This window comes from Falco cherrug, chromosome 12 (assembly GCF_023634085.1).
Source record: "Falco cherrug isolate bFalChe1 chromosome 12, bFalChe1.pri, whole genome shotgun sequence".
Taxonomy (NCBI): Eukaryota; Metazoa; Chordata; class Aves; order Falconiformes; family Falconidae; genus Falco; species Falco cherrug.
This window is the reverse complement of record NC_073708.1, coordinates 34,192,061-34,217,503: the sequence shown is the minus strand read 5'-3', so window position 1 is coordinate 34,217,503 and position 25,443 is coordinate 34,192,061. Positions and strand designations below refer to the sequence as shown.

Sequence of the window (25,443 nt, the reverse complement as noted above, 5' to 3'; positions counted from 1 at the left end):
ACGTTTCACATTGTGTTGTTGGCTGGTGTAACCTCAATCACATCACCTCGTGAAGGTCTAATCCTCAGCGCAACTGAACCTTTATGATCCTGGGTGGAAGAGTCACCAATTGTGAGTCTGTATTTTAGACAAAACTAAATTTAATACAGCAAAAGATCAAAACATTCCTTACCCATTGGCCAATCATCTGGCCTTGGAAGTTATAGCAGCCAGGGCACTGGAAGTAATTGCTTGTTGTCATAGCAAAAATACATATTAACAGATTTGCATCATCTGCAGAACGCATCGTTAATACAGATGCAGCTGGAGCTGCTCGTGTCACTGAACACAAAATCCCAGCGAGACGTGCAGTGATTACAAGCAAAACTGATCTGCTCTGTCTTATTTTTTTGCTGACAACATTTAAAGAAAGGGACTAGGCAGAATTATACGTCTGATGGTTCTTCGTTTTAGTACAAGAGAGATAGTCTCAAGTGCGTAATGACAGAGACATCTCTTACTCCCTGTGCTGAAATCTTCAGTCCCCAAACTCTCCTTGACATGGAATTGCTCAAGAGACGATGACAAACTTACTCCAAGAACAGCCTGGTGAAGTCAGTCTGTACTGTGAACTTCCCTCTCTTACAGGTCAGAGACCTTCAATCAACCAAGATCGGAAGGGAAAGAAAATGCTCAAGACAAACTTTGCAGCTATTCGTTAACTGCCCAGCAGCAACAAGCCGTAGCCACAGCGGGCGGCTGAACCCACGTCACCCCCTGCACTGCGGAGATGCCAGGTGAGCAGGTGGCCACGTGCAGCATGGTTCTGCACTTCACATTGTGTCACACTTGTCACAAGATGATCCCAAAAAAGCAGAAACTCATAAATTCTGCTGTTTGCCCAACAGTCTACAGCAGGTGTCCCGTCTGCCTCAGAGGAAGATGTCTATTTCAAATACAAACATTTCTTCACTGAAAAACCTCAAATCTTTTTATCAGGCAAAAAGGCCTCTGTATTGAGCCTCCCATCAGTGGCTAACAGAAACACTCCCAAGTCAGAAAGGGAGAGAAATGGTGACTCAGACACTTTTGTACATGGTAGTTTTGAGGCAGCTGCCTTGCTCCAGTTCCACGGTATAGGCGCCTTCCACATCCACCGAGACCACTACAGCCCACGCAGGCATCTCCACGAGTCTGCATGGTGTCAGGTGCCACGTGGGCTGCTGCAGTCCCGCAGCCGGCAGCCAACAGAGACCGGCACCCCCCAAACCTGCATGGCTCGCCCTCAGTGTCACCACCCTGTAGCCACGGTGGCCAGCCTGAAGCCTGTTCATTTTCCATCTTCACTCTCACTCTTCAACCTCCCTCTTTCACAAGCAGCAATTTCCAGGTTCCCTTCTGGTGACCCCAGCCACACTTCCACCCTTTCCCTTTGTATGCAGAGGCAGCTAATGCAGAATACAATTGATTTAATCAAGAATGTAGCTGACTTCCGTCTTGTTGACATGACAGAAAAAGTCATCTTCCAAGAAGCATAAATACTGTGGTCTTTTAATAAATCAGTGGCTTATTCAATTTGAAGATTAAAATATCCAGCTTTCCACAGGAGAAATAGCCCATGAATTATGGGATGATCACATAAATGATCATACTTAAAATAAAACTGGCATTTAATCTGTATTCTGAACAGCAAAAAGGACAGAACCAAGAATTTACACCCCACATAATCATGTGGAGATTACTATGTAGTATTCCCACCCTACCTACCATACATAAATAGCCATCACTATACGTACAGCAGCCCCCTGTGTGTGGATAATTTAGGAACATGTATTACTGCGTCTGTATACATAGTACATCAGCCTGAGTACACACTCCATCCATCTGTAGCGCAAGCTCTTCCCCTTGGAAGAACAAGTCCCAGCTCTTCCTCCAGGGATTTCCCAAGTGCAGCACTACCATGTAGTGACTCTGCTCTGCAGGAGCCCATTCACACTAGTGCTGTTAGGTTAGTAGAAAAACAAAACATATACTACAATTTATATTTACATCACTCAATTGTCTGTTATGTTGAACTTCAATTCTATAGATTTTCTGAGTCTTGACTTCAAATAATTGCTATATTTTAATCCCCAGATGCTGGGAAACCAAGACACTCGAGGTCACTTTCAATGGAGAAGAGATTAGCGTTGTCGTAACTGCACATTGCAGACTACCTCCTGAGAATGGTGGGTAAACATTTTTCAGAATTCATTTTCTCACTCCTACTAATAAACTTTGAAGAGATCATATCACTACTTCTTGTGTATGCACAACGTGGCTCTTGCTGGAGATGGATAAGCTGCCTTTCCTGGAAATGGGAATTATTTATTCTGCAGAAAAAATCTCTATTGTGCAGACTGCTTCCCCTATTTCATTTGTATTCTTCATTTAACATCCACCACAAAAGTTAATTATTTTCAGCTCAGTGTCCAATATTTACAGTATAATTAAAGTAGCTGACAACGGATGTAACAATGGATTGCTCCACTGAGTTAAGCAGATTTCAGTATGGTTACGCAATGTTTGTACTTACCACATCTGAGCAGCCAGATACTGAAATATTCAGAACAAAACAGAATCTGTGGTTTCTTATTATAGTAACACTGATGATGCACAAATGCAAGACATAGACCGTGTTAGATTGTGCGAATGGATAAACACAGGTTTTATACCAATATGCCAACAAAGATAAGCAATGACTCCTTTTAAATTTCTTACCCTAGTTTCTTGCATACTAGAGGATAAAGAAACCCTTCGAGTTACTTGGCCGTCAGAGCCAACTCCATGAACCACGCCAGGGCACCTCCTCCTCACCCTCCTGTGCCTGGGAAGGAGCCTCTGGGCTGCTCTAGGTGCAATGGCTTTCGTCCCCCATCTCCAAGCAATTGTCTTGTACATATCTCTCATCACTACTTCTGTATGAGTGCTACTGCTTCTGAAACTGTCCCTGGATAAAAAGGTGTGAAGCCAGTAGGGACATACTTGCCCCATCAGTGCTGTTGGTTAATCATGCTACAGAAGTCATTAGTGTGCACATTATGACTTTCACACCGGTCTTCACTCACAAGGCTTTACTTCAGGAAGGAGCAGGACTGATCTCCGTATGGGTAACAATCAATGTAATCATCACTGCTTACATGTGCTGCTCCACCTTCTAAAGTTGACTGCAAACAGTTTAGTTTGTCAAGATCCCCTACTCTCCAGCTTTATGATCAGAGCTTCTAAAAATGAGTTTCTCAGTCGGTGAGCAGAGCCAAGTTGGGGCTGGGAGAGAGCAGCCAGTGTTTTCACAGAACCAGGCCAGATTCAAGCACTGTAATTTAGTATCTACCACCACAAGGTACTTGAAATTAGATCCCTTTCTAATGAGTTTATCAGCAAATGATGTGTGCTTAGCATGTCTGTGACTGACCAGACACCGGGCTGGCCTCCATCTCAACACATTTATTTTTTGTCACGATCTGAAAAATGTAATTGAAACATTTGAATCAAGGCTTTTCAGGACAAGAGGGAACTGATGGCTCTGTGATACATCCAGGAATAAACCTGCCAAGCCCACTGTGCTCATCTCACACACTATAGACGTAACTACTGGCATCTGCATAAATAAATACAAAAATGGGTAGCAGGCATGAAAACACCATCCTTAATATATAATTATTATTGCTTTAAACTCTGAAACAAAAGCAGGTGTTTCCCAAACCTGTCCTCATTAACCTCTTCTCCTCCTTCCAGTGATTTGCTGGGGAGAGACAACAACCATGGCTATGTCAGCAGCTTTGCTCTTGCTGCTTACCTTCTTTGTGACGGTGTCCGGGGGCACGTCCCGCCGCCCCAGCGGGTAGGGGTTCCACTGGCTGCTCACAGACACCTCCTCCTGCCCGTTGTCCAGGATGCTGCTCTGCTGCGATGGGGTCTGTTGCAGAAACGGTAGGGCAGCCTTTAGTCACTGGACACACCACGACAGAAAATTCTCTCTTCATATTTACTCCAGTAAATCAAACCAGTTAAACTGCAACACACTATTGCTAAAATGGTAATCCTCTTGCATTTTTACATTATGTTGTTAACGTGCAATCATATTGTTGTGGGAGTCTCTGCAAGCAGGACATCTTGAAAGATATATAAAAGAAATATTGAGAATAATGAATGATGGCAGAAAAGAAAATTAATTTAACGTAACTCATTATTTTCAGAGGAACAAATTTTGGCAAAGTTCCATGCTTAAACGTGCAGTCTGCTGTTATTCAGGTTTAGAACTTTCTTACTGGTCATTCAAGCATCGACAACTTCTTTATTTAGTGTTTGCCACCAAGATAAATTATATCCTTGTATCTTCTTCAGCAAATATTCCTTAATGGCAATATTGAATTTGTGACTACTCTTACCTCGCACTACGGTCTGTGCATCGCTGTGCGCGGTGTGCTTCTCACAGAGCTCTCTAGGCTATGGCTGGTTTTGCCCAAGTTAAGTGTATCATATGTACAATATTAATCAGTAATTAAATGCTTTCCTGAATATGAATGGACATAATACACATTTAAACTTTCATAAATGAGCTTGATACTTCTGTTATTATTTTCCACTTTTCTCTCCTGTTATACATGTTTCTTCACTTTTCCCCCTGGTTACTTTACTCCTGTTTTCAGTACTTTAGAGGACATGTACCCTTTTCTGTCCCATCCTGATTTTCTGTTATCTGTCTCTGTATTTCTTTACCATAACTGGAAATTTTGGTAACAAGGGCATGCCTTGTGTCAGACTTTCCAAAATGCCAACATCGCGGGACCACTGACAGCACTCAGCATTATGCAGTGCTTAGTCAGTTAATGCTTATTCAGTTCTGCCTAATGGCAATCTGCAAAGAAAAAACCCAAGTCTATTCTTCCCCTCTGCCATTCAAGTAATTTCTTCTTCATTTTAGATTAAAAAAAATAATCATGAAACACTTCTTTAGATGACTGAAGAACAAATGAAATCACTGAAATATTAAAGCTGGTAACTGGTCAATTACGAACAATTTTTTTTTTTTTATGCAAGCTTAAAAAGCCTTTAAAAGTAAACAGAAATAAATTGTGATTTAAATCATACTGCTCAGAGGTTAAGTGAAAAAATTCAACAACTGTAACTATTTAAAAATCAAAGAAAACTTGCATTATAATTCCCTCACCATTCAAGAAGTCTTCTGGAAAAATGAGGAAAGATGTGATTTTCCTTATATTAAAAACCACTAGAAAAACATTCCCCTGCTGAAACCACAAGACCTCCCTTGCTGAGCTTTCTTTAGACACATTAAAAATGGGAAAATGGGAACGAAGCTCAGCACTTTTTCCATAGGTTATCCCTCACAACTCAACAGACACTGGTCCCAGAGCCTGATGCAGCAGTGCTGCTGCTCTCAGCTGGCACAGCGCTCTGTTAATGCCGGCAGGTTTGAGCCCAGAGCTGCACGCTGCCATGCAGGCATGCATGCAACCTGACTGTATGGCTTTTAAGTCCCTCACAATGCAGCTAAACCTTTTTATGTGGACAGGCAACCAGGACTGTGAGCAGCCTGCCTGAACACGCTGCCCGGGGTTAGCCCCGGCCCGAGGCTTCCCAGCCCAGGGTGCGCTGAGCCCTCTTCACCCAGAGATCAGTCTGGGTCCTGGTTTGGGCCTTGGTAGGGCTCTTTGTGCCCTCACAAACTCATGAATCAGCCGTTCTGCCCAGTTTGCTGCACGTCCCCACGTAACCTTCACCCAAACGGGAGGACATCATCAGACCAGGGCAGTAAACAGCTTCTCAAATGAAAAAGTACAACTGCAAAAATTTCTGCTCTCAGTAGTAGTAAAAAACAAATCGTCTCTGTGATGTGAGTCACCGCTTCCAGAGTCACCTGCGCACTGAGGTGCCCAAGGCTGTGCTGGAAATCTGCTCACCTCCCTGGGAGGTGAATGTCTAAACCATGCTAGGTGCCCTCCCCACGCAAGGACAGAGGCAGCTTCCTAAAGGAACTTCTGGTTTTCCTCCTAAGTGATCCGTGTGAATACGCTGATTATTCCTACAGGGAGGCAGTACTGTACACTTCTGAGAATGAAGCACACCAAAAAAGAACTGTGAGATGGATGCCAAAACCTGAAAGCATTCTTCTGAAATGTGTTTCTTTTGTTACTGCAGACAATGCTGCGCTGTTTTTATCAGCCACTGACTAATCTGCAGAGGTGAGTTTATACTCAAAATGGAAAAAGAGAAAACACAGAGGGTGCTTTCAGTTTTCTCAATAAATAGGAAAATTCTGTGATAACAGGTTTTTCTTTTCATTTTCTGCAGCAAAATGAATTTGCTTGCAACATTATTCATTTACAGGGCTTTGACAGACTGCAGACAAACTATCTATCTATTAAGTCTGGGTAAAAAATGAAAAGCAGCAGTTCAAACATTGTATACATGGTGTAGAATCGATATAATAAACTTTCCCATAATAAGTAACTTGCTATACTTGATTTCCTGATCTTCCACTGGACAATTAGACCTCACTCATTACTCTCTTGAATCCAGGCCAAAAGAATGAAGAAGAAGAGGTGAGTATTAAACTGCCGTGGCCTGGATTCTTTAAGAAATGCAAATTCTTTAGAACATATGAAGGGATAAAACTAAACAATACTCAACATTCATATTACTTGTCCAACAGTAATTTTTCTCTACTTTCCAAATAGACAGTAAGAGAATAAACCCCCCCTCATGCAGTTCAGCATCACATTTTATATGGGTATGTAGCAATGAAATGCTGGTGAGATATAAAGCAGAACAATTCACGTAAGACCATACCCCAAAACATGTCACTCTCAACAATTTCATTAATTTCCTCAGACACATCCATCTATCAGTACCCACATTCATCTACAGCCTAAAATTCTTAAAGTTTTTTATATATATATATATATATATATATATATATATATATATATATATATATATATATATATATAATGCCGTATTCCTAAATGTGTGCGGATAAATAGTACCATTGTTTGGAGTTGATGTCAAATGGACTTTTTTCAAGGACTTGTGACATGAATTAGTATATACCCAAGTAGACAAACAAATTCTTTGAAAGAAAAAAACAGTACGACCAACACCAGCAGGCTGCCTGTGCCCAAACACACACACACCTACAGTGAAGATTTGGCCTAGATGTCATCAACTCAACAACAGAGAAGCACACGCTAACATCAGGACTTGTTTAAATCCAGGGACAGCTGAATGGGAAGTATAAATGAAGTTAACAGTGTACAGAAAGTCAGTTACAGCAGGAGAAATCTGACAATGACGTACGTGTGTGTGTGCGCGTGTGCACATGCTGCTAACCTATCACAGCTTTGCTGGGAAATCCACTGTACCACACATATGCCTGTATTGGTAAGCTAAGCAGCGCTAAGGTCTGTCCTTTGGCCAGCCAGCACAATCTGGTCATGTTGCTGCCATTAAATTATCTTTTTCTTCTAAACAGGCTTGGATCTAAACTCTGAAGTTGGGCATTGGAACCCTCCTTTGGGAATTTCTGGCCAGTGCTGACTCTGGAGCCCCGGCGAGGGATTGCCTGGGAGGGTGCCAGCTGGCCCGGGCCAAACCACACCTGAGGCCAGCCCAGCAATTAACAGCACAGACGATCTCATTTCAGTGCCTGGATCTGTGCTCTGTTACCCTTTAATTACTCACAGACAGAGATGCTGCTAATTCATACCACAGCTACTACTGCTAATGCAGTAAGACACTTAACGATGCTCGTCACTCCTAGCACTGCAGCAGCCCCCTGCCATTACAGACAATCCCAACAGGGCGGCTGCTTGCAAGCGTTGGGCAACTGGCTGCTGCTGTGACTCCGGTGCGGCCATACGTGACGCAGAGCAAGGTCTCAGCATCTCCTCTCTGATACTCTGAAAACACTTCAGCAATGTCCCTCTCTGGCTTGTCATGTGCTTTTCCCATCAAGCATTTGGTTGTATAGAGTTTTGTATGCATGTACTTATCAACAACATATCGTTAATAGCTGAAAAATAAACAGTTAAAAAATGAGAAAATTATTTTCTTTCTATAGGCATTACTCAAGAGAAGCTTAAGATTACTTTAGGTGTGGTAGGCATGTACTCAAAACTCATCAACTATTACAGCATACCAAATTAATGTTCAAATATTAAAATCTCTGTCTCTCCAAGCCTATTTAAATGCATATTAAACATTTCTACATTAATTTTTCTAAGATCAAACAGTCACAAAACAAAACATGTTCTCCATTTCTGTGCAAAGATTAAGTCATTGAGAAAATGATCGCATCAGTCTTAACACGAGAGCAGAAAGCAGTAATGACAGCCATGTGAGCTACTTAATCCAAAAAGCAAGATTATTGAGTAGGAAAACTGTATTATCATCATCTTTGCTTTTTGGATTTTGTATAGTATAAGCATGAATAATAGGCAAAAGCTAAACCAGGAAAAAGCAAGGAGTATTATTAATTTATTTTGTAATGCTGGTATATGCTGGCTATCCCATACTTACTTTCGGTAGAGGTAGCTCTTGAAGCATTTGGTTTTCAAATTTAGATTTAGTCTGCAAGTTTAAAGTCATGCTTCTGCCGGCATGCATTGCTGAAAAACCTCCAGAGTGCAGCATGCCAAGGCTAACTGTGTTGTGTTTGTAAGCAGCGGTCTGAGTAGAGGAAACAACCACGTGACAGGATATGAACACACATGCTCATTGAATTAAGTATCACACATATATGGTTAATTTCACAAAGTTTTAGTTTAAGCAAACAAACAGTACCAAGAAATAAATAGCTTCTTGATGCATGCACTGGGTCACATGGAAGCAAATACATTGCTAGTTATACATAAAATGGATACCATAAAAGACTTCAACGCTGACAGCAGATGAGATATGTCATTATCTGTTGTTTGAAAATTGCAGTATATAACATGGTACAAGTCTTTATTTTGCAAATACGGCCAAATTTTGGTACGTCTGCACAACCATGGATGGGCCAGAAAATATGTATCTAGTGTAAAAGAGCATCAGAGGCAGAGGAAAAAACCCTGTACAAGAAGGCTCTGCGCCATCTTACGAGCTCTGCGACTGCTCCCCAGCTGCAGCTGCGCGCAAGGGACGAGCGTTGCCTGGGCCCTGCGCAGCAGGTACATCGGTCCTGCACGGACCAGCATCGCGCCAGCCCCGGGCAGAGGGGCAGCGGCTTCTCCTGCAGCAGCTGCTGCATCGCAGTGCCCAGGTGCTCTCACCAGCAAAATCTCCACAAGACAGCCCAGCTTCTTAGAGCTTTGCTTATGGTATGTTGCAAACAACTAGAAACTAGCTCACTGGCACCTGCAGGGATCACTATCAGCTCCGTGTCACTAGAGAAATAACCAGTGTCAGCTTTCCACGAGTTAAAGTATTTCTTAAGCAAATACACATTGTAAACTAAGTGTAAAGGTATTTCTTAAACAAACAATATCTGGGAAGTGTTTATTTCCACCAGAAATGTCTCTACTTGGGGTGCACTATTTTGCCTAGGTATCAAGTATTTTCCAATCAGTTTTACACAACACAAGGAAAATAGCTGAAGTAAGGAAAAAGCTTCAGCCTTCAAGCCAGTTTTTAAAATTTACCCATTTGATCCTTAATGATATTTAAATATGCATCGCATCCAAGCAACTGGAAGGTAATGAATATATTAACACCAAACTCATGAAACACCTAGCATAGAATAGGTATATGGACACATTTTGAAACTAACTTATGCATTTCATCAGCAGTAATTTTTCACAACCACTTCAGCTTATGAAGTAAATCAGATTCATGAAGTAGGTCATTAAATAGTCAAGATAGTGATTGAAATCATGCACTATAGTACCTGTACTGATTTGTATAGAAGGCAAATAAACGTAACTTCCTACAGCTAAGAGGATTAATAACCATATTCCTCATTAAAAACAGTGGCAGAGTATATCCCGTGATACTTTTCAGAGTTAAGAGATACCTTTAAATCCCCTCCACTAACAGTGGCATGAAAACTAAAATACAGTATTTTACTCTTTATCTCTGATGTTTTTCTTTGTTTCCTTTTACTGCAAAGATGTACCCAGCATGTTTTAACGCTCTCCAATCACTACTGAAGTGGTGGACTTCAGCAGCACGTTCACATCTGTTGATGAGGAGAGATTATCACGGTTTTTATTACTTCAGACAGTGCTGCAGCAGTTACCACGTTAGTAATGTGCACCGAGGTGCGTTACTTGTGCAGAGACTCTTTATCACTCATTTCCCCGGGAACCCCTCACTCCAGCTGCTTTTGAGCACCCCCAGACCCCTTTGCGGGCCGGTTCCTCTGACACCAAGGCAGGGATTTCTTTACTGGGAATTCTGGTGGTTACCACTGTACGTGCAAATAGTTTGAAATACCAAAACACACAACTAAAGGCATTAATTGCAGAGAAATGCCAAACATACCCTGTCTAACCTTCTAGCTTCTATATGTCTAAGTAGCTGTTGTCTCCAGTCAGCGGGCATTTTAGCACAGCTCTCATTTCCCTTCACAGGGGTAGGCCTTGTCTTTATATCACTGTTATCGGAAGGCTTGTCGCCATAGTTACCCAAGTTATAGTCTGACGGTATCTTTTCCAGCAGAGCTGCCATTGTTGGCCTCGCTGAAACCGGCCTGGTTTGGGATGTGCCGTAACTCTCTGTACTGTAGCTTCTTGCAGACAATGGCCGCCTTTGTGTAAGGTTTTTAACTGGAAAGCTTCCAGTCTGGGCTTTCACTTCTTGGTAGGAAGGATGCTCGTCTTCGTACCTGCCGTTCCTCTTGAGGAACTGAGACTCAGAGACCGAGATGCTGCTTTGGCGCTCCACAGCTCCTCGGTAGGGAGGCCTGCCATACCTGTCGCTCGGGGGCAGCTCGTGGGGCTCACTGACTCTCCTGAACATGGACATCTCGGTGGAGCTGGCCAACGAATCTGCTCTCCTCAAGAACCCCGGCCGAGACCCCTGGCTTGCGAAGGGGGCACTGACTGCCTCGTCGTTCACTGAAGGCTGGGAGAAGGAGAACATGTGCTCCACAGGCGGGTAGCCGCGGTAGGCCCTCGGGCTGACCAGATCCTGGGGCAGGTTTTTACTCTGCTGGGGGATGTACTCGGGGTTGAGCTGGAAAGGCGGCAGTAGCCTCTTCTCGGCTGTGACCTCCACTGCTCCCTGCGGGTTGAAGCTTTGGTCAAACTGGTAGACCTTCTTTGTGACGGACGACTTCTGCTGCGGCTGCACCTTGACGCTGCCGTAGGTCAGCAGCTCATCATCCAGCATGGGGACCGACTGGCTGCGGGACATGCTCAGCATGCCGTGCTCCGGGCCCAGGAGCTTGTCCACCCTCTCGTGGGTGCCTACAGTATCATTACCAGATGCATAGTTTTCTAAGGGTATATTATACACTTTGTATGTACCAATGTCTATCTCATCGATACTTTGCGACTTCTTAAATTTGTTAGTTTTTAAATCCCGCATCATTGGAGAAAGCCGTTCTGTACTCTTGCTGATTGAAATAATGTTTTTGGAAGGATCTGGGCGACAGTGGATATGGGAAAAGACATTTGTGAGACTTCTGTTAGCATTTGAATCGTGGTATTCCCATGCTATTCCCGGAGTGAAAGTGCTAGTCATTTCAGGAGACTCTTTGACATGGTCTTTCCGCTCAGGCAAAGGGCTGGTGGTGGGAGTGCTTTCCAGTTTGGAAGGAAAAGCTGTCCTGTCTTCAAAAGGACTGGGGGTTCTGGTCCAATTTTGCCAAGGATTGGGAGGAGGCACTTCAGATTCGTGTGTGTTTCTGAGCGTTGGCTGCTCCAGCTCCAGGGGAATGCCAACTATCCTGTCTTGTCTAATCAACGGCCTGCGTCCGTGTGCAGATGTGCTTCTAGATTTCGTGCTCAGGAGGGGGTTAGCACTAGGATTCTCCACCGTGCTCTCCTCCGCCACAAACCCTGTGTTATCGTAGTGTGAGCTGTCATTCCAGCTGTCGGCGAAGGTTTCGCTCAGCGGGCGCCTGTCGGTGCGCTGCGGCAGGCTCCCCGCTGGAGCAGATTCCCGCTGGCTCAGCAATGGCTTTGTTTCAAGGGGCTGTGGAAATGACTGTGCCAGCCTGCAAAACCGAAACAAAGCGAAACAAGATAAAATGCCCGCTATTAGAGCACATAAGCAGTCATCAGAGAGATGCAATTATACAGCGCTTTAATACTCTCCCATCTATGCTCTGGCTTTGGGATCGTATGAGATGTGCATCTTGTGCCACTGGTTTGGCAAGAACAGCTGCAGCAGTTTTTTGCACTGAAGGGCAGATTCCATAAGTATGTACACAGAGAAACTACGTCATCAGTCAAAAGTCCTGGATGGCAAATGCCATGTTCATATAAATCCCGCTGAACAAATTTTCCTGCTTTAAAAATAATTTTCTGTGAGTGCAGTGGAAGATTTTCTTACTTATACTAGATTCAGTTTGTGTATGTTCTCACCACCAAAATTTTACGCACCTCCAGTGAGCAGGCTCTAGCCTCTCTTTAATGGGGCAGAGCCTGTGGATGGAACTGTTAGGTGATTTATAGCAGGAACAGACAGGGCAGGGTGTTCTCGGTATGGCACGAGAATGGTTTCAGGTTGCTGATAGCCAGTGCAAATTACAACTTTCAGAGAACTGTTGTTCTTGGAGGTCCAGGGCAGAGTGAGGCTCAGGACAGCAGTAACAGGAGAGACATACACTGCTGTCTATGCTAAACTACAGCCAGCTGCAGCTCAGGACCACACAGAGCAGAGTAACTGTAGCTCAATGTCTAGGCACTTTTAATGCATGGTTATAGCACATAGTCGAAAAAACAGCTGTAGACTTACTGTCATTTATAGAGTATGAACGGGTGGCCAACTCTGCACAGCCTGGGCTCTGAATAGCTATGTACACCTCTGCAAAACTGTGGTAAAAACATTGTAGTCTTTTAATTGAGTGCCTCAACAGATAGCAAATGATCACTTTGAATGCATATGACAACATAAGATGAAAGGCAACCAGAAGCTGTGTTAAAGAAAGATGATCACACCTGTTCCCCCACAAAGAGTTATTCACTGCTTCTTTAGCCGTTGTCTGCAAGGACCCCATTTTAACATGCGCGTTGGAGGACCCTGAGGAAGCCTGGGAAGGGGAATAGTCTGAGTAAGTGCCTGAGGAAACGCTGTTATTCAGACAATGGATCTTATCTGCTTCAGACTCATCTGTCGATTCTGCAACAAAACACAGCAAATGTTTTCAGGAGGTGATATTTGAAAACTTAACTCCAGAAAAAATTGATACTATGGAGAAATACATATTCGTGTGCACAAATATGCATGTAACGTTTTAAAATCAGAGTGAAGTGCAGAACATCTTAAGTAATGCGTCTCTTTGCGTACATTACGTATGCTTTCATCTAAAAGGTTGTAAGTCAGGTTAGTACCTTTCTTCTCTTTACCCAGAAGAACAAGTTTGGGTGGGTACAACGGAGTCTCTGGCATGGAAGGACGAAGTTCCCCTATCCTCATCTCACTGGCAGGATGTCCAAAGGCATCCTGAGGAATATAATAACGTAGCGTAAACATGGGAAACAGAATCCACTTCAAACTGCAACGAACAAACATTTCACAGCCTCCTTTTCATGAATGTGACAACACACCAAAAGCCCACCAAACGGGTAGTGTTCTAATCACGCTGGTTTGTCAGCTGAAGATTCTAATTAGTCCTACATAAATACTTGTAAAAATTATGGTGATGTGTTCATTCTGAAAATGTGGACAAAACAGATGGAACTTGCGACATACATTAAGGCCACATAAACATTTTTGATGAAGTAAAGGTCACAAAAATGCAAGCTACCAGCAGAAATAAATAAAAATTTAGAATAAATAATTACTTCTTATTTCAGGAGTAAGTACTCCTCATCCATTTATTTGTGGCACAAGTCCTTCCACAGATTCAACTGTCCCTATAGCTATATTTAGTTAAAATGACTTTGAAGAGTTTTTTGCTAAATTAAAATGATTTGGATTTCATAAACTTCTCATTGAGAGTTCAGCAAATCTTGACTCTCAAAGACTGCCCTGCACAGCTGTTTCTCTCTTCTAGCCAGCCACAGGATACATACTGAATATAACATGAGTTAAAAAGTGGAAAGAAAGGAAGATATGGTCTTAGGAAGGGATATTTTAAAATAGGACATTTACATTAGGCTCATAGGATGCTAGCAGGGAATGAAGACACAAACAGGGAACCCGCAGCATTTCTTATCCCTGGAAGGCAGTTCAGAATGAGAAAGACGCTGACCTGAAGACAGGTGCCTTGGGGAGACAGGGTAGGAGATGAGACCCTTACTGGAGGAACGACGCTGGTAACCCTGCCCTCAGCAGGGGACTTAAGGACCTTGAGGGAGCCCAAGGAATGAGTGATATGGGAGACCCACTTTGTGGGTGTTGGTGCATGGGCTCAGGGGAATGTCATGGAAAGGGAGCTGGCGGAGACGGGCACAGCAACACTGGGAAGTTGTGCCAATGCCGATCAAGATCCTTGTGGGGAGGCATATGAGAAACATGCATCATCTCGGAAGCGAGAGGATGAGCTGTGAACTCATAAAAAGGACGTAAGTTGGAGAAGGAGAGTATCTAGTAAAAAAGAGGAAGTTTTGAGAGATATTAGGAGAAAAATCAATAATCAGTAGTATAAATGAGGAAGGAAATAGTTAGGAGAAATTTAGGAGGGAGACACAATGGAGACACTATGAGGATCTCTGTACCCTGACATTTTGCTGTTAAAGGTACTCCAGCGATTTTGTAGAATGAAGTCAATAAAGAGATGTAATATTTAGAGAAACAATTTAAAATTAAGTACCAAACTGAAAACCACATTATTAAAATATAAAATGCTACAATATTTTAAAAATATACTTGCTTTTACTCGTAAGGAGAAAACTTTCAGAGGTTTACTCTCCAATAACTACTTTTCATAGTAACAGTTCAAACAGAGATTTGTAGAAGCATTTGCCACGCAATTTATCCTTGAAGAATATAATTTTATTTGCACAATAGGTATTTTAATCCTTTTGCATTTGGTGTTTCCTGGAGGTAGTACCATACCAAAACGGCAAAGAACAGGTACCTTCACAGCCCATTTAATTAACCCCCTCAGTGCTAACATTTAAACAAATACAGCTACATAGTGATTCTTATATGGTGTAACGTATTCAGACTTTGAAATACTTTCACATGCAGAGATCCCTTGTTGCGTATGGTATTTCTTACGTAACAGTAACAGATGTACATACAACTTAAAGCTAACAATAGTGCAACAGTATTTTTCCAGTGCAAAACAATAATTTTCTAGTGTGATGTAAAAACTTATGCAAAACCATTTTTTTGAGAAATAAAAAAGTGCATAGCATTCGCAGAGTGTGAAATTCTCCACCTTTGAAGCATGGTGCACATTAAGTTTCTTGTTGTACCTCTGAGCTTTTTGTATGCTTTTCTTCCTCCTTCCTATCTGAGATTTCCAGAGTCAATTTATGAGTGTTGTCTGTATCAAACAGGTGGCTCTTTTGGAATTCTTTATTTTCTCTATCTTGAACCTAGAATCCCAATATTGTGCCATGAAACTTCCAGAAGTTATAAGCTTAAATTAAAACTACTTGCTGTAAGATAGGAAGAATGAGCAGTCCCATTTTTGACATAATGATGAACACAGGTTTTTATTTCAGGTACATGATTTTTTATGAAGTTTTCTATGTTATTTTCTTTTTAGCCCCTAGTCCAGCTATTCGAACAAAAATCAATACACTTTTGAAAGAACTAGTTTGGCATTTGTGAATATGCCACGAAAGTGAAATGCATTGTAAAAACCCAAAATAATATTTCATTTAATTCTACTTTGTTTAAGAGGACATTTCTTCTTACAAGTCCAAGAACAAAAAGGTCACTAATGGAAAAAAAAAAGAAAAAAGAAAAAAATATTATTAATAGGACCGATTGCAAGAACAAAGGGAAGAGATAAATGCAATTGTGTTGTGTCAGAACCTACTCCTCAGGGCTAACCAGCGAAAGATACAGGTATAAGACAGAAAAATATGGTGAGCCGTTTCCCACGAGAAAATACATGGTAAAACCCATTAAAATACCTGGGAAAGAGAAATATCACCAATTATTCATGCTGACAACACAAGAACATTAAATTACAATCTGGAGAGATGGAATTTTCAAAATAATCTATCTCTTAGGCTCTGCTTGCAAAGAACGTAAGACCTCCCAACAGAGCAGACCAGGGTTCTGGGCAGACACAGCATGTGCAAGGCTGAGGAACGCAGGACCATTGATGGTGGATCTATTCCAGAGGAACAATTAAATATACGTAGAGGGTTGGAAGCACTTCTAAACTGGAAAAGGCCAGGTCAATCTGAACAATGACAAGCTAGCTATAAATAAATGGAGAAGCAAAGAAATAAACTGATTAAGGCAAATGTTACTCAGTCCAGATTTTACTAAAACTTTAAAGAAAAAATAAAGGAGATCACAGAAAGTGCAGAGCAAATGCAACCAGACAGCTATCAGAACACCCCCAGACACAAGCAAGACTAACTGAGGCACAGGCTTCTTCCTTGAGAATCAGTTAGTGGTGAGGTTTTGTAAGAAAGCCTTGCTGAGCCCCTTACCCGCGTTGCAGTCTCTGCACAGAAAATGGCAGTACTTCCATCTCTCAGCCCTGTGTGTCAATACTTTCAAAATCCCACTAAATAGTCTGATGTAAACAAAATTCAGTCACCAATACAGGAATGCACTGAGAGTCACCCCAAAACAAGGGATTACCCAGAAGAAAGCAGTGGAGGATCTTCCACCTACTCCTAAATCTTTCCCGCTTTCCTGGCTGCAGTGGCAGCTTCCAGAAAGGCCAGTTTCAGTAGCCACTAGATCTGAAGATTGTGCCCAATAGGACGTTAACAGAAGATACAGCTGAGGCAACGGAAGGAAAACTTATGAACGTTGATATGGAATCTGAAAGTGGGATAATGAAGGAACCCCAACACACTTTCTACCTACAGACGTGATACAGCAGCCAGCACAACATTACGGCACTGATGCAATGAGCTCTCACCTTTCCAGCTCCAGCAGGCAGTCTCAGGCATAAGACAGAGCTTTAAAAGGACACGTACATGAGGAACGGTCTGGGGCAGAGGTAGTTTTTGGGACTCCACATGGAAAGACATAACAGATCCTGGAAATCATCTGCAGGTAGGGCATGATTGGTTCTGCTAGGCGTCTCTTTGCCTTGCAGTCCGGTGGACCGGCAAGCAGATGGAGGAATGCACATGTTAACCTTGCTTATTCAGGTGATCAAAAATACAGCCAAGGGGATGCTGTATTTCTGACTGGAACTACCTATCACCACAGAAGTCAGAGATGCCCCATCTACAGAGTTTTCAGCATGAAAACTTCCAGTTCCAGTAGTGTAACCTCATTTGGCTAAGCCTGTTAGCTGACAAGCTCAGGATTCCACAAAGATAAACCGCAGATGCTTATCTGACCAGTCTTCAGAGAATGGAGACCTAACATCATCCCCAATTACAAACCATGGAGAGGCTCTGTACACGGCCTTCAGCATGAGGACAGAAGTCTCAGTACTGCCCTGAGTTACAGCACCCTGATATGTGAACTGCTCTCTCTGTGCTCTCCCATATCTGGAGGAAACAAGCTTCTGTTGCTCTCTATCTAGATGGAAATGCACCCAAATTGCAGGCATCTCACCGAGGTTGCTGCCAACAGAGAGAGACTGAGGCCTTTTGCAAAAAAGCCCCTTCATGGTCCATCAAACATAAACCGAGTCTACATGTCCTGTGTATACAAGCTTGTACCGTGCCATGTCCAGACATGTAATGCTGCACCTCCTGAGTCCTCATGCAGGCGGGGACAGACAGAACAGGAGCCTCAGGGGGTCAAGTGATGCCTCAAACTGGTTTCATGTAAGGTAGGCTTTATCTTGGAGACAGCCCTAAATAACATCCCTCCAATCCAGACACCTAGATAAGAGCCAGGCAGAAGTCCAAGTAACTCAAAATGAACATTTAGATATTTTGATATCCTATCTGAGGAAAGGTCTCTTGTGGAGTCAGACCTCCAGATGAGTAAATCACTACCTCCTTTCTGCTTTGACAAGAAGGCACCAAGGTCATAACCTCAGTAAAGATCTTTTGTGCCATGAAGAAACCAAAAAACTCTATAATGAAGGTAATTCTCACTCCTGGTAAAATATAGGTAATCCTGTTGCAAAGAGCTCATCAAGGCATAAGCTTAAAGCAGATACAAAACAAAACTCATTAGCATGTATTCTTCTCCCAATCAAGAGAGACTGTCACTGTGTATCTCACTAGTGGAAAACAGCTCCCACAATAGACACATCAGCTCAGTCAACTGAAGCCAGGCGTCTTAGGGGAAATAAATGTGTGTACGTCTTCCTGGAAAGGCAAGATGACCATCTAAAGACAGTTTCAAACTTTCACCAAAAACAAAACAAAAAGAACATTCTCCTCTACCCCCACCCACCCAAAAAAAGCCACAACCCATACCCACAAAGTAACCAAGTCAGAAGTTAAAAGGCTGAAGTCTTATTTTGACTGAGACAAGATGAAGCGCTCAGAAGATCCAGTACAGCTGAGGCAGTATTTTTCTAGCTGTTACCACTGGTGTCTGCATCAGATCACTGAAGAATGACAATCTCTCCTGTTCAACAGTATCAATAAAACTTCTAGGAATTAACACAAAAGGATGGAATGCTGAAGGCTGGACTAGAAAAGACTTAAGACTTTTCTTTTTTAATCTAAATCTGAGGGTTATATAAAAGTATTTCTGGTTTATTTCTCAACCTATACGTATCAAGAATATAAACTATAAGGATCTTAATTGCTGATTAGTGGCATTTCTCATTGTTTCTCATGGAAAGGTTACACAACACACTAAGCTATCTCAGACTTCTTTTTGTCCAAAATGCACATCTTTCAGAACAACTTAGGGCAATGAAGAGGTTTATTTTAATTGATGATTAATTAAGAAATTGTTTGCTTGTTATAAATGAAGGTGGAGAAAAATGTAGCTTGTTACTCATTTCCAATGCTCCATTTAATTATTCTAAATAGAAACAGTTTTGTGAAGAGACATGTGTAAACTAATTGCAAGAAAACCTAAAAGAGATCAGAAAAGAAACCAGCTTATCTGTCCTCTAAGGATGAAAAAGTGAGCATTGCACCTGAAATTAAATTACCTTGTTATTAGAAACTGCCTTCAGTCTAAATCTATATCAGAACACATCTGCAATTTCAAACTGTATTTTAACTTGAGGCTTGAGATCATGTCTCCTAATTATCTGAAAAGCAAATGGAGCTTAATTATGTTCTATTTAATATGTTACAACTGAAATCACGTTAATATTATTCACAAAATCATTCACATTTTTTCTACAGTTTCCCATACCTTATCTTCATGCAGAAAGCCAGAGAGAGGAAAATGTATACACCATCCTGCTTTGCAGCCATAAAATCTTCCCAGTGTCATTGTTTGTATGAACAACAAGAACACTTTTTCCTTTTCTTTAGTTGATGAGATAGTTGTGTTACTAGTCTTGACTAAGTAGTAGGAAAATTAAAATCTGAAAAAGTTCCACCATCTTCACTATTACGTAATAGAAGATGAAAACCATCCTCACTGATAAGATGTAAATTCATGGACTCACATTGGTTCCTTGTGGTACAAAATCAACGAGGAAATTGTAATCACATTATTTAATTGCACTTCAGAACTACTGCAGTGTCTTCAGCAATTCAACTATTTTTGTAGAATGCTTTTAATGTTAATTACTCATGCAATTAACAGTTCAGGTACATTCATGGAAAAACTGGGTATGATTATTTTTCTGTTGCAAAAGTAAATGCATTTTTATCAAAGAATGAAACGTAAGAATGAGATCTGTCTTCACCTCTTTCTATATTAGAACACAGTATGTGGTCACACAAGCATTTCAGAGCAACTATAGTATTTTACGGTGTTGCTGCCATTTAGCCTTTCCTTGCACCTCTGTAACAGAGGCTTCACTGGGCTCTGCATACTCACATGACTCTGCTGTGGCTCAGTTAACTGGGATGTCAACATTTTGGTTTAACAACTTAACATTTAGTTTAACAGCAACTAAACCAGTACAGCCACCAATTTCTGAAGTCTGCATCACCAAGTGCAGCCACAAAGATGACCAAACATCTGATGTCTTTGTCAGACAACACTGATTCAAATTCCAGATAGATAACATGCGTGTTTGCAGCAGGCACAGAAACCCACAGAAACCACAGAAAGCTATTAAGAGTATTCAAGGTCAAAAGCTAGATGATACAGAATAAATTATATGTATTCAGCAACAACAGCAGAACATGTCAATACTCATGCCACAAGACGTAAGTTGGTTCAAAGGCCAGACTTACACAGCAAGAAAGAATTTAATGAGTAAAAAGGAATAATGGCGGAATTTAAGAGTTCAAATTTAGATAAAAGCATCAATGATTCAACGTAAGTATTTTAGTTCAAAGTACTAATGAAAACTGTGCCTAGATTTGAAGAAAGTCTTCTGAAGCCATCTTAAAAAGAAATACGTTGGCAGTTTTTTTTTTAAGACATGAAAATGCTTAACTGTAAATAAAACACACAATACTGACAGAGCAGCTACAGTAACTGCTGAATATTTAAGAACAGCCAATTTGTGTTAAGGATATGGAAAATTGAGGAAGAAAAATTCATGCACACACAACTAGCCAGAGACTGGGATATTCCAAGGACAATGAATTCATCATAACGTTTGAATAACAAAGGAGTGAAAAGATAATATAGCAATTTTTTCCCTCATTTATTTCTTTCCAACATTAAGACTTCATAAACATTTTCAAGAATGCTGATATTCTTGTAGAGCTGTCCAAGCTTATAAACTCTTAGTACACACTGCCAGGCTAAGAGATTTCCTTTATTTAAAAATTGTGCCTGCACAAAGTAAGTACTTAGTGTGAATGTTAATGGGTAGCTGCCCTCTGAGATCAAGCTTCAGCAACGTGTAACAGCTTTGCACAAGACTGCACTATTTAGGAATTCACCTTTCAGTGACTGTATTCACGTTAGGATACAAGACTGTTACTATGCATACTGATCCATTTCTGGCAAACATATTAAGGGCTAGATTCTGCAACTCACTGTAAGTTGCTGTTCAGTACCTGATCTGAAGTTCCCTTCAGCTGGAGAAGCACTCCTGCTAACTTCATTAAGTTTTGACAAGGCTATCGACTACACGTAATGTGACTAGAAGAAGCAGAACCTAATGGCATAGTAGGGTCAGACAGAACAAACTGATTTGTCTTTAACAAATTTGATGCAGAAATACATTTACTTAAGTCTGAGATGTAAATCCTGATCAGGTCCATTCTCCTGCTAATATGCAAGTCTCTCCTATCATTAAAATTTAGAAGAGTGCTTGTACATACCAATACCAAAATTCAGATCTAGGTAGATTTAGAACCAAAACTTAAGTCTGACAAACTCAGTAATATTGGGAAAAACAGCAACTCAATATAAAACTAAATTAGCTTTATGGAATGGAACTAAAAACTATTAGGTATGAAGTTCACAGCAGATGCAGAATATCATTTGATGGAGTTATGTTAAAACCCCATCCTGAACTCTTGAGAGGAACAACGATCCTTTTACATTACCTCCACTGAAATCTCCTTTGGTGCCATGGGCCACTTGTGCTCATACTTTTCTTTCACAGTTTGTTCACTGTTCGCAGTTGGTGTTGCGTTCTCAGGCCGTACTCCATGGCTTGTTTTGCCCACCAGATTTTGAACTGATTTTACCATATTCTTTAAATCCTCCGGGTATGGAGTGGGATAACGTTTTAGATTTATTTCAACCTGAACATTCATAAAAAGAATTAAAGCACAAATACAAAATGAAAACAGCATGCAAACTAAAACTATGGCTACAGTACTATGGCTAAGTGCAAATTCCTTGAATTTTTAATTAATCTATTTGAGGTAATGTGTTACATATAGCTACCTTGAATTTTTGGACTGAAATTTGCTCTCAATTACCCTGTGTCAATCTATAATGGAATTTCAGTGACGTAAATAGTGGATGGGAATGGTTCCCTATAAGCCTATCTTTTACCCTGTGAGAGTATTTTATTTTAATTCTACACTTTGTTTGAGAGTACTGGCATATGAAAGCACACTTTTTCAAAACAATACTGGTGTAAATGCAGAATTAATTTAGCTATGTTCAGTGTACTGAATTAATCTGAATTATCTATGGCAGCTGAGGGCAGAATCTGATCCACTGGGAGCTATTTGTTCTTTAAGATGTATAACATACATACATGCACTCAAGTGTATCTTATTCTTTTCTTATAAAAAAAACCCACAAAAGCAGACTGAAATCACTACAGAAAAGTCACCCTAAGTCACATCGAACAGTACTTTCACTGATGGACAGACCTACAGATTTTCTAGAAATATTTTAAATTTATAAATTTTATCACTCAGAAGTAGAGAAACGTGGTATTTCCCACATCCAAAGCAATCCTAATTCGAAGGCAATTTTACAAAATCTCAGGGTTGAATGAAAAGGGAAGAGTGGCTGAGAGGGCTCATGGATGACATCACCCCCTATCATCTGGCAAGACATTATGCTATCAGCAAATTGCTCTGAGGAGGTGGTGCAGCAAATGACCCGTCAGGAATGACGCAAGCAGGAAAGACAACATACATGGTGCTGAGCTCTCCTTATACCTCCCGCACTGTGTTACGGACGTACTTTGTCTGCTGAACGTCACACCACATTATGAGAAGACATAGGAAACTGAAGTGTGCATCCAAAACAAGCAGCACCTCAGCCAGGCTGCTTGGGCTGTGCAGAGGGTGGGCAGCTTCTCGGTTGCCCCTCGAGCCTAGCCTGCACCAGGCACTGCCCTCCCAGCACAGGGTCCTCTCCTCCACCTCCCTGCTCCATCCCTGCCGCCCTCCCTGCTCCATCCTTCCTGGTGCGAACCTGCCCTGCCTCCACCGCCTTTGTCTTGCTGCTGCCCAAGCACCAAACCTGGGATCCCCAAGGTGAAGCAGACCGTGGGCCCCAGGGAGTGGCCAGCCCGCTGCTGAGCGCACGAACAGCCACCAAGTGCAGCCACCTGAAGTGCAGAAGGTGCTGGCTGAGCCCACCTCTCCCTTTGGGCCTGAGTTTGAAGGATTTTACTTCGTTTTCACCTCAAAGGAGTAAAGTTACAGCTCCCAGTGCAAGCTGTGTGGGTCAGGGTAACTGTCCCCAACTATAAGGCTGTAAAATTTGAAATTACTGCACATCTGCCATGTGGTAAGTATTTGGAAGCATTTGCCACAAAGAAGTTTTTATCTCATTGTGTACATGAGGTAAGCAAAGGGAGCTTATTTTTAATAGCTCACTACCATAGCTGTTGGACTATAAATTCCTAACAAGTAGGAAAAATGAATTTTGGATTCAAATGAATATGGTCTGTTGATAGGAATATTTTAGAAGTAAAAGCATGATCGGTTTGGAAAATAAAACTACATGAAATACTACCATACAATTCTGAACCACAATAGAATAAACATTACGGATAATAGATTCTGACATGACTTTAACATAAAAACGTTAAAATGTATGACTGATGTCATATGTTAATAAAAAATTTCAACAGAAAAAATAAATTAAGAGTCTGTAAAGCATTACTGAAGCTCTGGTTGATTTACGGTTGAAAGAAATCATATTTAGATGTGGCCTAATTAGGCAGTTGCTTTTTTCACAAAGTTCAGACCATTATTTAAATGTAAGGTCTACAGACAAACACAGCTAAAAGCCAAGTCATAGAGCAAATCCTCAATAAGTACTAGTCAAGGAAAAATTAACTGAAAGATTTTCATGAGATAGACAAATCACAGACAGGGATTTCAGCAAGAGTTTCATATCACCGTGAGTATTAATATTAAACAGTAAAAATACTGGCAGCTGTGGTAGGTGACATCCACGGGAATGCAGGTATTTCCATCACTGATTTAGACTTATTACAGAGGAAATCTGTACTCCCTGTCAATACAGTTCTTGTAAGTTTAACACTACATCAAAAGTAGCATGACCCTGAAAAGAGAATTTTCCAAGTTCAAAATTCTCGATGGAAGAAGTTATCAAACCATTTCAATTACCAAATCTATTTTAACATAGAGTTGGCTGAGACTTCAGTTTTAACTATAATATAGAAAGTGAAAATTATGTATGTTTTTATAGAACGTTACCAATGTCTGTGGCTACTGCCTATTGATAATTTAAGTTAACCTCCAAATTCATCCCATAAAGGTCTGGTGAAACTGCTGAAACTGCTAAAACTGTTACAACCTCCCTATTGTAACACATGGATGGAGTGACACGTAATTCCATAGTTTTCTAAAGGTTCCAGCAATTAGCTTCTAGTTCATGCACATGCATCTAAACACAGGCTGGTGAACAGTTCAGTCAAGTAATTCTTGACAACACTTCCACTGTCATTCATGTACATACAGATATATTGGCATTACTGGGAAAGAGCACGGACATTCCAGAAGGATGTAAATAGGCATTTCTATCTTACTAACAGGAATTGAATGTGAGTTCATTTTTTCATGATTTGGGCAGAAAGGCTTTTTTCCATGATAGGGAACACCTCCCCCCACCCCCCACCCCCCCCACCCCACCCCCCGTAGGAAATCTTTTGCTTTCACAACCTGGCAAGATTTCCTTGGTTTGAACAGTATTCTTCTACTTTCAGTTTTTACAAACTTCAAGTATTTATGGGTATCTGGTGTATAAACAGCGAGATATGAGAGAGGAGAGATGCTCTCTTCAAGGTACACAGATGAGATGAAATATCTGATCAGCTACCAGCTCCCTGCTTAGCTTTTCATTTAATAATTCTTCTCTATATAAGCAACAGCTATAGCGTCAGTTGCAAGATTCAGTGTTTTGGTCTGATGTGAAGATGTTAGGATCATTATTAAGCTAGAAGAAGGTAGATTTAGATTAGATATTATGAAGAAACCCTTCCCTGTGAGGGTGGTGAGGCGCTGGCCCAGGCTGCCCGCAGCAGCTGTGGGTGCCCCATCCCTGGCAGGGCTCAAGGCCAGGCTGGACGGGGCTGGGAGCAGCCTGGGCTGGGGGGAGGGGTCCCTGCCCGTTGCAGGGGGTGGGACTGGGTGGTCTCTAAGGTCCTTTCCAACACAAACCATTCCGTGATTCTGTGATTATGGAGGAAAGGAACATTAAATTGTATATGGGAAT

At 41.4% G+C, this 25,443-nt stretch overlaps 1 protein-coding gene across 6 annotated transcripts in view; it reads right to left on the bottom strand.

The window, feature by feature from the left end:
* Positions 1–25,443, bottom strand: part of LRRC7 (leucine rich repeat containing 7) — a 183,742-nt gene that overhangs the window by 17,899 nt on the left and 140,400 nt on the right. For 4 of the 6 annotated variants that reach the window (XM_055725243.1, XM_055725246.1, XM_055725247.1 and 1 more), the window contains 6 exons: positions 21,834–22,034; positions 13,521–13,632; positions 13,128–13,308; positions 10,504–12,181; positions 8,560–8,709; positions 3,818–3,937 (listed from right to left, as the gene is read on the bottom strand). In XM_055725243.1, the coding sequence (XP_055581218.1) occupies positions 3,818–3,937; positions 8,560–8,709; positions 10,504–12,181; positions 13,128–13,308; positions 13,521–13,632; positions 21,834–22,034 (2,442 nt within the window). Of the gene's footprint in view, positions 1–3,817; positions 3,938–8,559; positions 8,710–10,503; positions 12,182–13,127; positions 13,309–13,520; positions 13,633–15,554; positions 15,678–21,833; positions 22,035–25,443 lie in introns of all 6 variants that reach the window. The other 2 variants (XM_055725249.1, XM_055725244.1) reach the window with 2 other exon arrangements.